We start from the raw sequence: 16243 nt of genomic DNA, 5'->3' as shown, positions 1-16243 counted from the left end.
CCAACAGTACTCCAGAAGCTTGACACCATGGACAAAGCATCTCCCTTGGTTGGCCCAACATCGACTCCCTCCACCACTGGTACTCAGTAGCAGCAATGTGTACCATTTCGAAGATTCACTGTAGAAATTCATGAAAAACCCTTCAAGAACACCTTCCAAAGGGAAGGAAACTGCTTACCTTACTTGGTCTGGCCTATTCCAGACCCACAGCAATGCGGTTGACTCCCTTTGGGCAATTAGAGACAATAAATGCTGGCATCGCCATTGATGCTCACATCCCAAGAATGAATTTTAATAACTTCCATCTGGAAGGATACAGAAACATACATGGATACACCACTTTCTGCAAGTTCCCCTCCAAGCCACTTATCATCATCACATGGAAATATACATATTCCTTCAATGTCACTGGGTCTGAATCTGAGAATTCATTCCCTCGTGGCATTGTTTATCCACATACAGCACATTGGCTGCAGCTGTTTGTGCAGATAACTGACCACCTTCTCGAAGACAGCTAGGGGACAGTAACAAGTGCTGGCCCTGCCAGTGATGTCCATGTCTGTGAGTGAATTTTTTAAAAAAATTCACCCAATATGTTTTTATAGGGATACTACAGAACAAAGTATAACATTAAGCTACTTTAGGAGATGTTAGATCAGGTGCATATACTTTTGGTCAAAAAGAGAGGTGTTAAGAAGGATCTTAAAGGAGGAAAGCAAGATAGGAGGTGTCACCTTGGAATTTCAGAAGTTAAATCCTAGCCAGCTGATGACATGGCCATTGGTGGATATATTAAAGCTAGGAATGCTAAATGAGATGAGATGAGCACAAATATCTCAATGCAAAATATGTTACATTCTCACCTGCTTGTATGAGCCAGCTCCTAATTTATCAATCTTCTTAGTTGCTTTCAACAAAGATTAGTCAGTTTTAGGACAAGGCTATACCATTCTGCAGTTAAGGTCAGAAGTCGCACAACAGCATGTTTATTTGAAATCACAAGCTTTTGGTGCCCTGCCCCTTCAGGTGAAGTGAAGTGAAGTAAAGCATGCAACCATAGAATTTATAGGCAGAGAGATCAAAAGATCATACAAATGGTGTGAGTAAAGTGTTGCTGGGTTGAATAATAAGCCTCTGCAGGTAATCAAAAGTGTCAGAAGATGTGAGCAAAGTGCCGACAGTAGAATAGTGAGTGAAAGCATGACCTATAATCTGATTAATTGAGGCAGAGAGATAGTTACAAAAAATTGAAAATAAGATGGTGCTGGACTATATATCTAACATGTTATTCCAGCCATTTAGTTGAAGAATTGCATGCTGAGGGTCTAACCAAAGTAACAAATAAACCAAAACTGTATAAACTAATTAAAGTGGAGAGATCATAACAAGTTATTGAGGTGATGGTGTGAAAACAGAACGCGAAAGAAGATTTTACAAATACAAAACAGTATGGTGGGGTTACATGTAGCACAATGTGATCCCAAGATTACAGTTGAGGCCATCTTCCTTGGTATGAAACTTGGCTATCAGTTTCTGTATGACAGTTCTGCATTGTTGTCTATCTCAAGGCTGCCTTGGAGAACATTTACCCAAAGTTCAAGGGTGAACGATCTTGACCACTGAAGTGCACCCCGTTAGGGAGTATTCCTGTCTTGCGATTGTTGCGCTGTGTCCATTCATCTGTTGTTGTAGGATCTGCATGGTCTCTATGAAATACCATGCAACGGGGCATCCTTGCCTGCAGCGTATGAGGTAGACAGTGTTGGCCAAGTCACATGAGTCATAGAGATGTAAAGCATGGAAACAGACCCTTTGGTCCAACTCATCCATGCAGGCCAGATATCCTAAATTAATCTAGCCCCATTTGCCGCACTTGGCCCATATCCCTCAAAACACTTCCTATTAATATACCCATTCAGATGCCTTTAAATATTATATTTGTACCAACCTCCACCACTTCCTCTAGCAGCTCATTCCATACACGCACCATCCTTTGCGTGAAAAAGTTGCCCCTTAGGTCCCTTTTAATTCTTTCCCCTCTCACCCTAAACCTATGCCCTCTAGTTCTGGACTCCCCTAACCCAGGGAAAAGACCAACTATTTACCCTGTCCATGCCCCCTCCAATGATTTTATAAACCTCTATAAGGTCACCTCCAGCCTCCGACGCGCCACGGAATACAGCCCCAGCCTATTCAGTCTCTCCCTGTAACTCAAACCCTCCAACCCTGGAAACATCTTTGTAAATCTTTTCTGAACCCTTTCACATTTCACAACGTCCTTCCTCTAGAAGCGAGATCAGAATTGCATACAATATTCCAAAAGTATCTGCCATGTATGTAGTGGATGGTGTTCCCAAGTGTGACGATCTGGCATGTCTTGCAGAGGTTACTGTGGCAGGACTGTGTCGCGTTGTGGTTGATGTTGTCCGGAAGGTTGGGTCTGTTTAAGTTTTGACAAGCGAGAAGTGGGGAGATGGGGATGAACTTGGTGAGATATCTGTCGTTATCGATGACATGTTGAAGGCTGTGAAAAACATGACATCGTTTCTCAGTTCCAGGGAAGTGCTGAAGGCTTGTGTCCTGTGTCTTCTGAGGTGGTCATTGTGATTTGTGGCTGTGGCACGGGCGATCGATGAGTTGAGCACCATATCCCGTTCTTATCATAGAGAAGTGCAGCATCATGAGGTTCATCCAGACATGCGGAGCAGCAATGAGAACCAGGTTTACACCCCGATATGCCAACATTTTCATTCCCAAGTTTGAGCAAAATTTCTTCAACCAATGCTATACACCACATACATCAACGATGTTCTCTTCCTCTGGACTCATGGCGAGGAATCACTGAAACAACTACACAATGATATCAAAATGTTTCATCCCACCATCAGATTTACCTCTTCAAAATCAGTCTCATTCTTGGACAAACACATCTCCATCAAGGCTGGGCACCTCAGTACTTCACTCTGCCGCACACCCACGTATATACTCATGATGCTACACTTCTCCAGCTTCTACCCTAAAGAGGCCATCCCCTACAGACAAGCCCTATGTATAAACAAGATCTGCTCAGACAAGGAGGAATGCACTAGACACCTACAGCCACTGAAAGGCCCCTCATAAGAACGGGATAAGATGCTCAACTCATCAATCAACGGTTCCAAAGTGCCACAGCAAAAAACCGCAATGACCTCCTCAGGAGACAGACACCAGGCACGACTGATACAGTACCTTTCATTGTCCACTACTTCCCTGGAGCGGAGAAACTATGCCATGTTCTTCGCAGCTACCAACGTGTCATTGATGACAACCAACATCTCGCCAAGATTGTCCCTACGTTCCCCACTTCTCGCCTTCAAACAACTGCCAAACCTTAAACAGACCATTGTTTACTGCAAACTACCCAGCCTTCAGGGCAATGTAGACCACACAACTCTGCCACAGCAACCTCTACAAGACATGCCAGATCATCGACATAGTTCCTACCATCACAAAATGGAACACCACCAACCACATACGTGGCAGGTACTCATTTGACTCGACCAATGTTGTCTACCTCTTATGCTGCAGGCAAGGATGTTGATGAGACCATGCAGATGCTACAACAACGGATAAATGGACACCGCGTAACAATCGCCAGCCAGGAATGCTCACTCCCAATGTGAGAACGCTTCAGTGGTCAAGGACATTCAGCCTCCAATCTTCAGGTAAGTGTCCTCCAAGGCAGCCTTCCAAATCGCAATAACTTAAAATCGCCAAACAGAAACTGATAGCCAAGTTCCGTACCCATGATGATGGCCTCAAATGTGATCTTGGAATCACGACATGCTACATGTAACCCCCGCCATACTGTCCTGTATTTGTAAAATCTACCTTATTTTTCTGTTTTGACACCATCACCTTGATACTTTATGATCTCTCTACCTTAATTAGTTTGTACAATTTTGGTTTCCTTGTTACTTTGGTTAGACCATTGGTTTGCAACTCTTATACCTATCATGTTATTCTAGCTGTTTGGTTTGCCTCCAGCACCACTTTTATTTTTAACTTTTTTGTAATTACCTCTCTGCTAATCGGATTATAGGTCATCCCTTCACTTACTATTCCACTGTTGACACTTTGCCCACATTGTCTAATGCTTTTGATCACCAGCAGTGACTTATTATTCAGCCCATCAACACTCCACTTCATTTGTATAATCTTTTGCTCTCTGTACCCAATGATCTCTGCTTATAAATTCTGTGCCTGTATACTTTTCTTCACTTCACCTGATGAAGGGGCAGTGCTTCAAAAGCTTGTGATTTCAAGTAAACCTGTTGGACAGTAACCTGGTGTTGTATGACTTCTGACCCTGATCTTATCCACCCCAGTCCAATACTGGCACCTCCACATCATTTCTGCAGTTTATTGTTAAGGCGCAAGTTACAAGATTTTCTTGAGTGAAAGAAAGAGCAATTGTTTTACCTGCTAACCTCAGTACCTGCGTGCAGTAACTTGGGCCCACTTTCACACAAAAGCACAAAGTTAAAAGGTAATAGTGTCCAGTGCAAAGGTAAAAAATGGCTTAAAAGAGTCCTTTGGTGTCTTTGAGGCACATGATTTTGGCCTGAGACTGCAGTTAATAGTTAGTGTCTTAGACCATCAGCAATCAAGAAAATTACAATTTCTTTTAAGTTATTGGTTCTCAGGGTCTTCTCTGCATTCAATGCTGCCTTCTTGAGAGAGAGTGCCTCCTCGTGCCATGTTTATTCTGTATTGATAATTCTATTTCCTTCTGGTCTGCCAAAGTAAGAACTCTTTGTTTATATAATCCATCTGCTGAAGTTATCATTTCAAGCTCGATGATTGCACTTGTGAGGATTCTCAATGGTATAAATAAAAGGGTCTTTACTGCCTTCCCAACAGAGCCTGGTTGACTGGCAGCATTGCCTTTGAGAAATGTTGATGCCAGGTCAGACTATCTTTGGTCTAATCTATATCAGTTTCTTGAAATGTACCTAACATGAAAGGTCAGGTGGTCCCTTTGGCCATTTTAAGTCTGCTGGCGGGATACAAAGATCATACAAAATATCATCATGATAGTATTCATATAAAATACAAGGTAGGAGCATTGTTATCAGTCTGAAGGGTGCAACCATTTTATTGGGATTGTACTACAGATCTCCCAATGGCCAAAGAGTGATAGTGGAATAGAATTGTGGACAGATTATGGAAAAATGTAAAAATAACAGGGTCGTGGTGGGTGATTTTAACTTCCACCTTATTGACCAGGACTCCCTTAGCGCCAAAAGCTTCAATGGGGATGGGATTTGCAAGGTGTTCCAGGATATTTTTTTAAAACAATATGTAAATAGTCCAACAAGGGGAGGGGCCACATTAGACCTGGTATTGGGGAATGAGCCTGGCCAAATGATCAAATTTTCAGTGGGAAAGCATATCGGGAACAGTGATCATGATTCCTTATGTTTTAATTCAAATTTATAGATAAGGATAAGAGTAGTCCTCATGTGAAAGTACTAAATTGAGGGAAGGTTAACTACAACAATATTAGGCAGGAACAGGGGAATGTAAAATGTAGATTTAGAATAAATCCACATCTGGTATGTGGCAGTCTTTTAAATGGCAATTGACTAGTGTTCAAGATCCACATGATACTGTGAAAATGAAGGATAAGGATGCACGATACGGGAATGTTAGATGACAAGAAATTGAGAGCTTAGTTCAAAAGAACGTTCTGCTCTGTATGATTCCAAAACAGCAGAATATGTAAGGTTTAGGAAACTGAAGACAGACAGAGCCCTTGATGAATCTCAAGTTAACAGGAAATAACTCACAAGGACTTAGATTGGCTAAAAGGGACCACGAAATGTCTTTGGCAAACAGGAGCATTGGGTATAAAAATTGGCAGATATGTCGCAGTTGCATAGAACTTTAGTTCGGGCACATTTGAAATATTGTGTACAGTTCTGGTTGCCAAACTAGCAGAAGGAAGTGGAAGCTTTGAAGAGGATATAGAACCAGTTTACCAGAATGTTGCCTGCTTTAGATGATATTAGCTATGAGGAGAGATTTGACAAACTTAGTTTGTTCTCATTTGAACTTTAAAGGATTATTAGAGGCATGGATAATTGCATTCTTTTTCCCAGGATAGAAATGTAAATTACTAGGGGATATAGGTTTAAGGTAAAAGGGGGTAAATTTAAAGGAAATCTGAAAGGCAGGTTTTTTACAGAGGATGTTAATTCTCTAGAGGAGGTGGTGGAGGCAGATATATTGGCAACGCATCTTGACAGACGCATACATAGGCAGGAAATATATGGGTATGGAGGCAAAAGGTTTTAGTTTTGAAAAGAATCATGTGTTGGTGCAGTCTTGATGGACCAAAGGACCTGTTCCTGTGTCATACTGATCTTTGTTCTTTGTAGTTTTGAACAGAAACTCTATTGAAATGTCTGTATAAGAGAGTTTGGCTGTTTCCAATAACATGAATGTCATGTTGTTTGCACTACAGCCCTTCATCAGATGGTCTGATGAAAGTCTGTTGACCTGAAATATTAATGCAGAATCACAATTGTTACGGAGCAGGAGGTGGTCAGTCAGGCCATTATTTCTGCACCAATTCCGTTACCTAGTGCCAATCTCCTGCCTTTTCCCATATCTTTGCAGAATGCACAAGTCGATTGGAAAATATCTAATAAAGGTGTCTACAAAACCCATTTACCAATACTTTTGACGTTTTTAGAAAGTCGTCCAGGTGTGACAGAAGTTAGATATGTAGAAAAGGAACCAGCAGAGCGTCATACAATTATCTCGTGGGAACAGGTAAGAAATCTCACATTTGAACTTTGGATCTAAATTGTATAGTCTTGACTTATTATTTGAAGGGATTATTTTAGATCATACTTTGAAGTTCCATTGTTCTGTCCCTATCAAAAAAGCATCAAGTTAATTGTATTTACTAAGCAAAGAATGAAGTTGATTATTGTGTGATGAAGGTGTAGAGGTGTACTTTAACTTTTAAGAAAGTAAACGACCTAGCAAGCACACAGAGTGCTGGAGAATTTACAATGTACCTGGTTTACTATGAGACAAAAACAAAATCAAATTTGGCCAATCCGTTTAAATTATATTCCAAGATACTAAATTCCAATCAAGTTTGAATTTGGTATTTTGACAATATTAAAATTGTCAGGATTCCTGATGAAGGACTTTTGCCCGAAACGTCGATTTTCCTGCTCCTCGGATGCTGCCTGACCTGCTGTGCTTTCCCAGCACCACACTGTGGAAGCCACCAACACATGCAGATTGCAGCAGAATAGGTCTCTTAAAGGTACCTTTATCTATCAATTACCTGTGACACAGGAACCTTAAGAAGAAGAAAAGAAGACTGAGGAAGATACAAAGAGAAGATTCTACAGTTGGCTGGTTTTGAAATTTGAATTTTTTGGTCAATCTTAATTGAACGTTTAATCGGACCAGTATTATAGAAGAGAAAGTAAAAGATAGATTAGAGAAAGGAGTTATAAATAGTTGTTAGTTAATTATTCTCTGTTAGATGTTTTTAAAAAGTTGTTAATTTTTACTTTAAGTAGTGACCTTTGAGATAGTTATTGGCCTCTCGAATTTTAACAGGTTACAGCACAGGTTCAATCATTTCTGTGTTGTTGGCTTAAATGAGTAGTGGGGGGGGTTACCACATGTCACACCAATTTGGCTTTCTTCAGAGTTTTGAACTGGTTTATACAGATTTAAATGGATTTGGGGGGAGGAAAAATCCCAGCAGATTTCAACACTTGCAGGTTAGATCTTTAAACAAATTGTCTCACCTAAGTTTTATTTAATTTTGGTGACTTGTGGTTGATGAAATTAAATGTGAGAGAAATGGTTCTTAAAATTGCTAAAGATGTTCTGGGATTTGAAGATGATTCTCAATTTGCCAAGAAAATTTAGAAGGAAAGAAAAAGACCACACTTTTAGCTTTAGCAAATAAGTTAGATTTGGGTTTAACCAAGGACAAAAGTAAGGCTGAAATTGCAAGGGAGTTACTCAAACACTTAGGTATGTCAGAGAAACAGCCAAGTGCAGTAGAGGTAGAAAATCTCAAATTACAATTGAGGAAAATGGAGTTAGAAGATAAACAGAGATAGAGGGAGAGAGAGAGAGAGAAGGTTCTCAGCTAAGCAAAGAGAGAGAGAAGAAAGGGAGTGAGAAAGAGAGAGAGAAGAGGAAAAAGAAAGAGAGAGTAGGTTCTCAGCTGAGCAAAAAAAGAAATTGAACTTGAGAAGTTGCCACTTAGTCAGCAAAGTCAAGTTAACAGGATGGAGTTTAAGAGAAGGTAATGATGCATACAGATATGTCAAAATTCTTCCACATTTTGAAGCCTTCTTTATTTCAATTGACAAATTGGATAGGCAGATGAAGTGGTCAGAGGATTTATGGGTAATGCTAGTTCAGACTAAACTAGTAGGCATAGCTAGTGAGGTATTTGCCACACTGTCAGATGAGGGGTTAAGAGATTATGAAGAGGTTAAATAGGCTATTTTAAGTGCCTATGAATTGGTACCAGAAGCATATTGACAGTGGTTCAGAAACATAAAGAAGGAACCAGGTCAGACTTATGTTGAGTTCGAAAGAATTAAACATGGTCATTTTGATAGTTGGGTGTGTGTGCTTTAAAAATAGGTAAGACCTTTGAGGCTCTATGAGAGATTATTCTGCTGGAGGAGTTTGAAAACTCACTTCCAGAAATGGTAAGAATTCACATGGTGGAGCAGAAAGTTCAGGAAATGAGAAGGGCTGCAGAATTAGCAGATGAATACATGTTGGTGCATAAGACAAGCATCCGACCAGAATTCCGTCCTGTGAGGGACAGAAGTTGAGTGAAGGGGAGATCCCACACTACGAAACCAAGAGTAGAGAGTACAGATAAGAATTTACCACAGGATAATAAAAAAGCTCAAGAGGGTGGAAAGGAGGTGAATGGCCTCAGGTGTTTCCACTGTAGTAAAGTGGTACATGTGATAAAGTCACAGTGCTGGTCGTTAAAGAAAGGCACTATGGGAAAGAATGTGGTAAAAGAAGCTAAGCCAGTGGCATTAGTGAAGGTAGTAAAAGAGACCCTAGGAAGAGCAGAGAAGCTGCAGGAGAGTGCACAGTCTAGGCAGGAGCTGGGTATGGAGCTAGTACCTGATATCTGCAAAGAATCCGCCTCTGGGTAAAGTTTACTCAGAAAGAACAGGGAGAGAAGGACAAGAAGGTATAATTTTGAGAGATACAGGATCTAACCAGTCACTGATAATGAGCAATGAGCACATATGCACTCTTTCTGATCTGTTACCCAAGAGTATGGTGATTTGTGAGATAGACGGACAGAAATTTAGTGTTCCCCTATGTAAGATCAGGTTGGAGTGCCAACTCAAGACTGGAGAAGTAACAGTGGAAGTGATTGACGGAGTGTCAGTCCCAAGAATTCAGTTTTTTCTTGGGAATGACTTGGTAGGATCCAAGGTGGGAGTGACCCCCCCCCCCCCCCCCCCCCCAAGTTATGGAAAAGCCCAAGGAAGGCCAATAAACTGAGTGGTTAAAGCAGAAGTATCCTGGTATTTTCCCAGACTATGTAGTAATCAGATCCCACGCTCATAAATCACAGCATCAAGTGAAAAGAAAAGAGAAAAATGAAGGAGTTGAGGTTCAGTTAGAGACACCCTGTTTGACGTAATGGTGCAGGGAAAACCTGAACAGGCAGAGAGTCAGACAGAAGTGTTTAGTCCTGAAAGGTTAAGAGACCTGCATCAGCAAGACAAGGCGATAAAAGATATATATGTGGATACGTACTCCGAAAAGGAGGAAGAGAATATTCAGGAGGGTTATTATCTGAAAGATAGAATACTAAGACGGAAATAGACACCATGGCAGGTTAGTGCAGAGGAGAAATGGGCTGAAGTGCACCAGATTTTGTTGCCAGGATCATATAGGCAGGAGGAGTTACAGGTAGCACATGAACTGCCTGTAAGAGGTCTACCTAGGTGTACGAAAGACCCAGGCTAAGGTACAAAAACATTTTTATTGGCCTGGAATGCACGAGGGTGCAGTGAACTTTTGCCGTATGTGTCATATGTGCCAAATAGTAGGTAAGCCACATGCGGTAATAAAACCAGCACCTTTGTGCCAATTCCTGCGTTTGAAGAGCCTTTCACATGGGTTAAAATTGATTGTGTAGGTCCCCTCCCAAGAACTAAAAGTGAGAACCAGTACTTGTGAACCATAATGGATGTGTCTACCAGATTTCCGGAGGCAATTCCATTACGGAGTATCACAGCAAAAAAGGTGGTAGAGGAACTAGTAGCTTTCTTCACACGGTATGGGATACCCGAAGGTATTCATTCGGACCAAGGGTCAAAGTTTACTGCTAGGTTGTTTAAGGAGGTTATGGATTGCATAGGTGTACAGCACTTTAAATCCAGTGCTTATCATCCTGAATCCCAGGGAGCTTTAGAAAGGTGGCATCAGACCTTGAAGACCATGTCGAGAGCATATTGTAAGGATTACATGATTGGGATAAAGGTATCCCATTTGTAATGTTTGCCATTAGAGACGCCCCAAATGAATCCCTTCGAGTTAATATTTTGGCATGAAGTGAGAGGCCCTTTAAAATTAATTAAAGAAAAATTGACAGGACCAAAATCAGAAATCTCACACTTAGATTATGTATCGGAGGTGAGGGAGAGACTAAATCAAGTAGGTGACTTAGGTAAACAGCACTGAAAGAAGGCACAGTGTAGAATGAAACAGGTGGCAGACAAAAGCTCTGAGACCCAGACGTTTTCTCGAGGGGAAGATTTGTTAGTGCTGTTACCAGTAATAGGAGATCCCTTCAAAGCCAGGTTTAGTGGCCCCTATCAAATTGAGGAAAAATTGAGTCAAGTGAACTATCTAGAAAAGATGCCAGATAGAAAAAGAAAAGGCATCAGGTATGTCATGTGAACATGTTGAAACCATGTTATTAGTAGAGAGAAAGAACTGGAGAAACAGGTGTTAGTTACTGCCTCGCAGAGTGAGGAATCAAATCTAGGTGATGTGAATTTTGATGTGCCTTGAGGAGTGGTATAGGTTAGTAAGCTATCTAGCTCTTGAGCATAGAACGCAGTTGAAAGATTTTTTTTACTGCAGTATATGGACATATGTAAGAAAGGGAGGACTAATGCTATTGTACATAAAGTAGACGAAGGGAATACTGCTCCAATAAAACAACACCCCTACCGGTTTAATCCGTTCAAATTCAGACAGGTCCAGAAGGAGGTGGAGGCCATTCTTGAAGAGGATATCATCAAACCAGGACGAGTGGAGTTTACCGATCGTCTTAGTCCCCAAACTGGATGGGACTCAATGATTCAGGGTACATTATCGGAAGGTCAACACCATTACAAAATCAGACTGATATCGAACTCTTAGATTGGAGGACGATATGAGAAAATCGGACAAGCCAGTTACATCACCAAGTGCGACTTACTGCATTATTACTGGCGGGTAGCTTTATCAGAGACAGTGAAATAAATTTCTGCGTTTGTATCTCCAAGTGGTCTATGTCAATTTAAAGTGATGCCCTTTGGAATGAAGAACGCATTCACCACATTTCAAAGACTCATGAACAGAGTTGTGGCTGGGCTAACAATTGAGCTATATCAATTTAAAGTGATGCCTTTTGGAATCCCGTGTCGTAACAATTCTCACTTGGTATACTAAACTTGAGAGAAAACATCTATAATAAATAGAAGATGTCAGTGCATTACTAATCCAAAAAAATTAACAAATCTAAGCATTCTGTCAAAGGAACAATTGTATTGATGGTTGCTTAGCCTTGTGACATTTTTCACTTTTAACAAAGCACTTGTAACTGCTGCCAATACAATATTTTAAATGATAGAGCATCATGCTGTACATCCAGAATATAGAATTGTATTACATAGCATCATGGTTAAATAAGTCATTACTGCTTTTTGCTGATGTTTGCCATGTTCAATTTACAAGGACCAGCGGCATGATGCAAATCAGCTTTGACCAGCATTTGAACCTTAAGCACTTTGCATATTTGCAGTGCAAACAGAGTAAATGAAATTATTGGAATTTGCAAACACATTCTTTGTGTATTTGACCCTTCAATGTCCTAGAATTTAGCAGATTTGGATTCACATTTTCACACATCAAATTGATGCTAATTTCACCGACCCAGGTTGTTGTCTCACCCATTTTATAATTGTAGCAATGGTATGTAATTCATTTTTTACTGCTTGCAATGTCCCCTACCAGGACTGCTGACTCCCCGGACTGTAATTGGACATATCCCTTGACCATGACCAGCCCAAACGGATAACAGACCCAATTTGCTAACAACAATGACACTGCAAACTATGATTTGAAGGTGCCAGTCTAGGACTGGGGTGTAAGTTAAAAATCACACAACAGCAGGTTATAGTGCAACAGGTTTATTTGGAAACACTAGTTGCTCCTTCATCAGGTGGTTATGGAGTATAAGAACATTAAGACAGAATTTATTAGCAATGGCTTACAGTGTGATGTAACTGAAATAATATATTGAAAAAGACTAGATTGTTTAAGTCTCTCATCTTTTAGAATGACCATATTGGTTTCAGTTCTTACATATGTAAATCCCAGAACTTTTTTTTAAAGTTACATTCTCAAGTGAATTGTAACAATAGGTGCAATGTTGGCCCAGATAATGCATTTGTGAGAAACAAAGCCCACTCACTTCAATAATTTCAGTCCGAGACAAGATCTGAATCAGTAGTGTCATTTATTTTACACTTGCAAGTGGGTGTGCTGTCACTTTCTCAAGGCAAGGGACATACACACACTAAATTCAATTCATACATAACATTTATATGATTTGATGTCTATTGTTTTACACTGCTCCCTCCCCTGCTTACATCGTCCACTTCCCTAAGACCGGCCCCCATTACCCCTGTTTACCTCTTGCCTTATCCGGCCTTGTCTGTGATAAAATGCTTATTTCTGGTCTCTTATCCTGCTATAGGTCATTGTTAGGCCTATCCTTTCTTCATCATTATCTACCCCCTTCATCTGTGTCTTTCCCGAGGCCGTTCTGATCCCTATGACCCTTTTAATTGGGGTTTGTTCCTGTGTTTTTGTAAAAGTGGGAAGCACATGTTTATATCTACTGTTTGTACAGGCGCATCTAGCTTAACTTCATCCCCTCACAACATCTTATCTACTTGCCCATAATGTCTACCTTCTGACATAGAGTTTTAGCTAATACAAAAACAATTATATATTTCCTCCACATCGTTTCCATTCTTGTTGACTCAGCTCTTGGCTAAAACAATTACACACTGGTGTGAGTTCACCTCCTTTGTAAGATGGAATTGCATAATTGCAGAAGTAACATTAATTCACCTATATCCCACAATTTCCCCCTTTTCTTTAATTACCATTTGTTATCTTCTGCATTTTTCTTTTAGGGGCACCTTCATCAAGGCTGTTTCAATCAGTCTTTGGGTGAGCCCTCATATACAGGGTATGATCATTTTTATTAATTGTTACCCACCAAAAGAGAGCTGACACAAAGCCTGCTGCAATCTGGTTACGAGCCTCGAATTCATCAGGTAGCCCCCTAGGGACTCCTACCGAATCAAGATAAATCCTGTCATCGAAAGAAGTGTCTAACAGTAATCTCTTACCCCTTCCCTTTTTCCCTCCTTTGTTTTCCTTCTCAAATGCCAGGGTAAATGGAATTGCCAATTGTACAATTGCACATATCCCTCTCCAATCTGGAGGTAGCGTGGGTCTCAATATTTTGCCTCCACAGTACCACCACAGATCCGCTCGGGGAACCTTTAATGCTGAGTAGTTCCCTCCCTTCTCCGTTTCGGTGACATTCTTAATCTCTGTACATAGTTTCAGCTCCCCCAAATCTTTCGACTGACTTGTACCTCGTCTACACACACGATGTGTGATTTCCAACTACGGCAGAAAACAGGGGGGGGAACTTTTACATCTTTCTTCTCCAAGGGAGGGAACATCAGAGATAGGGAGGTACAATTCCTATCATTCCACGCAGTCTCATCCTGATACAGGGCTATCATACATTTCATGCCCTTCCTGTCTCACTTCCACACGAGCGGAAAGGAAACCACCTGGGCCACTGGCCGACCGGAGGCACATGCATAGCAATTGCTCTTGTTCAGACTTTTCACAGTATACTTTACCCATTCAACCCAGGCATTTGCATCCCCGTACCCAGTTTCTATTTCAATGGTCTGTTTCAAGTCCTTTACCTCTATAAATTTTACTACTTTAGGATCATCGGGAGGGGTGAAAGATTGTATCTTATTACCCAGTAGTTCTACCCGTTTTCCCTGTCCTACGCTAATTCAAAAACAATAGCCCAAGAAATCCTTCCCATTTGCTTTCATTTCTATCCCAAACATTTCATTTCATTGTATCTCATAGGTGCCCCCCCACCCCCCCACCAGGATTGTTTCGTGCCATGTGGTTTTCCTTATCATTAGGTATATTGGGTTACACTTTTTATCAGGACAATCACGAGCTGATCGGAAGGGGGCCCGGTGTACTGTGACGAGACCATTATACTAAGTACCATCCCCAAGGCTATCCCCATAGGACTTAAGATGTATCTCAGAGCTGCGGTACTGTCTCTGATTATCTACATCCCCACAATTTACTAAGCTGCATACATCAGCGTCTATTACTTGTGGATTATCAGACTTGGGGACCGTTAATAATACATATGAAAATGATATTTGACAAAATCCCAATACTAAAAGGGCTAGCATCATATCTCTAGCAGCATTCCCAGTATTCTAAACATCATGCTGAATATACAATCTTACAGAAATAATCCCGCGCTCGCGTCGCCACTGTATAATCAGTTACTCAAAGTCTCTTTAGCCTGAGTTTCAGCGAATCTTGCGTTGATTCGGCTGTCCAGACTTCTTCCTCAACTGGAGGGTCCACTGGCTCTTTGATCCGAGTGTAGTGAGTCCAGCCTTTCTCTGCTGTCCTTATCGCTGTTTCAGGGGTCAAAAGAGCCTGGTACGGCCCTTCCCAGTCCGGCTGCAATTTAGTCTCTGTCCATGATTTTACTAAGATTCAATCTCCCGGCCGGATGGGATGAATGGTGCATTCAAGGGGTGGAGTCTGTGCCAATAAACCCTGTTTCCTGAGGAAAGACAAAGAGGAGGACAAACCCAGTATATACTTCTTTAAAAACAAATCTTTAGTTTCGGGACTTGGCAATTCTCCATTCGTTCCCAAGTAAGGTAATCCAAATAAGATTTCACAGGGGGATAGTCCCAAATCTTTCCTTGGGGCTGTTCGTACTCGCAAGAGAGCTATAGGTAAACATTTGATCCAAGGGAGTCTGGTTCCTATTATCAATTTAGAGAGCTATCGTTTGAGTGTTTGGTTCATTCTCTCAACCCTTCCCGATAATGGCGGGTGCCATTGAGTATGGAACTCCCAGGAAATTCCCAACCCTTTCATTACCCCCCCGTAACACTTTAGAGGTAAAGTCAGTTCCTTGGTCGGAATCAATATGGTTCACGAGCCCATATAGGGGAATTATGTGCTCCAATATTGTTTTAGACACCCCACTCGCAGTGGCGGTAGCTAGGGGGTATGCCTCAACCCAACCAGATAAATGATCTACTATGACCAGCATATATTTTAGTCTGCCTACCCTGGGGAGTTCAGTATAATCTACTTGTATACTCTGGAAAGGTCTCAATCCTGGATCTCTTCCTCCTGGGGTCTGTTTTCTCAAGACTTTCTTATTTACCTTTCTGCATATGATACATCCCTCACATATTTGTTTAGCAATTGTATATATTCCTTTACATCCATATTCCCTAAGAACTAAATCACACATTGCTTGTACTCCCCAATGGCTGCCTTGGTGTAGGACAGCCATAATGTCTCGCATCATCATTTTGTTTAACATTTCCCTTCCATCAGGTAACCTCCAAGGCCCGTCTGCTGTTTTTACAGCTCCTAAATCTCTCAATTCATTTTCTTTGCTTTCAGTAAATATAGGAGCTTCCCAAGGACCTGGGACAGTAGGTATTAGGGAATGTATCACCAATTCTTGTGGGTTCAGGGCTGCTTCCTTAGCCACCTCATCGGCTAATCTATTTCCCCTAACCTCTAGTTCATTTCCTTTCTGATGACCATTTACATGCACTACTGCTAT

At 41.1% G+C, this 16243-nt stretch overlaps 1 protein-coding gene across 5 annotated transcripts in view; it reads left to right on the top strand.

Annotated features, from left to right (window-relative positions):
- The window catches only part of tpgs2 (tubulin polyglutamylase complex subunit 2), a 56000-nt gene that overhangs the window by 2132 nt on the left and 37625 nt on the right, over positions 1–16243 (top strand). For 4 of the 5 annotated variants that reach the window (XM_072572904.1, XM_072572896.1, XM_072572881.1 and 1 more), the window contains exon 2: positions 6740–6819. In XM_072572904.1, coding sequence (XP_072429005.1) covers positions 6740–6819 — 80 coding nt within the window. Of the gene's footprint in view, positions 1–3567; positions 3705–6739; positions 6820–16243 lie in introns of all 5 variants that reach the window. The other variant, XM_072572886.1, reaches the window with a different exon arrangement.

This window comes from Chiloscyllium punctatum, chromosome 1, assembly GCF_047496795.1.
Source record: "Chiloscyllium punctatum isolate Juve2018m chromosome 1, sChiPun1.3, whole genome shotgun sequence".
NCBI classification, from domain to species: Eukaryota; Metazoa; Chordata; class Chondrichthyes; order Orectolobiformes; family Hemiscylliidae; genus Chiloscyllium; species Chiloscyllium punctatum.
Note: the sequence above shows the minus strand (reverse complement) of the source record. Positions and strands in the feature narration are given on the sequence as shown.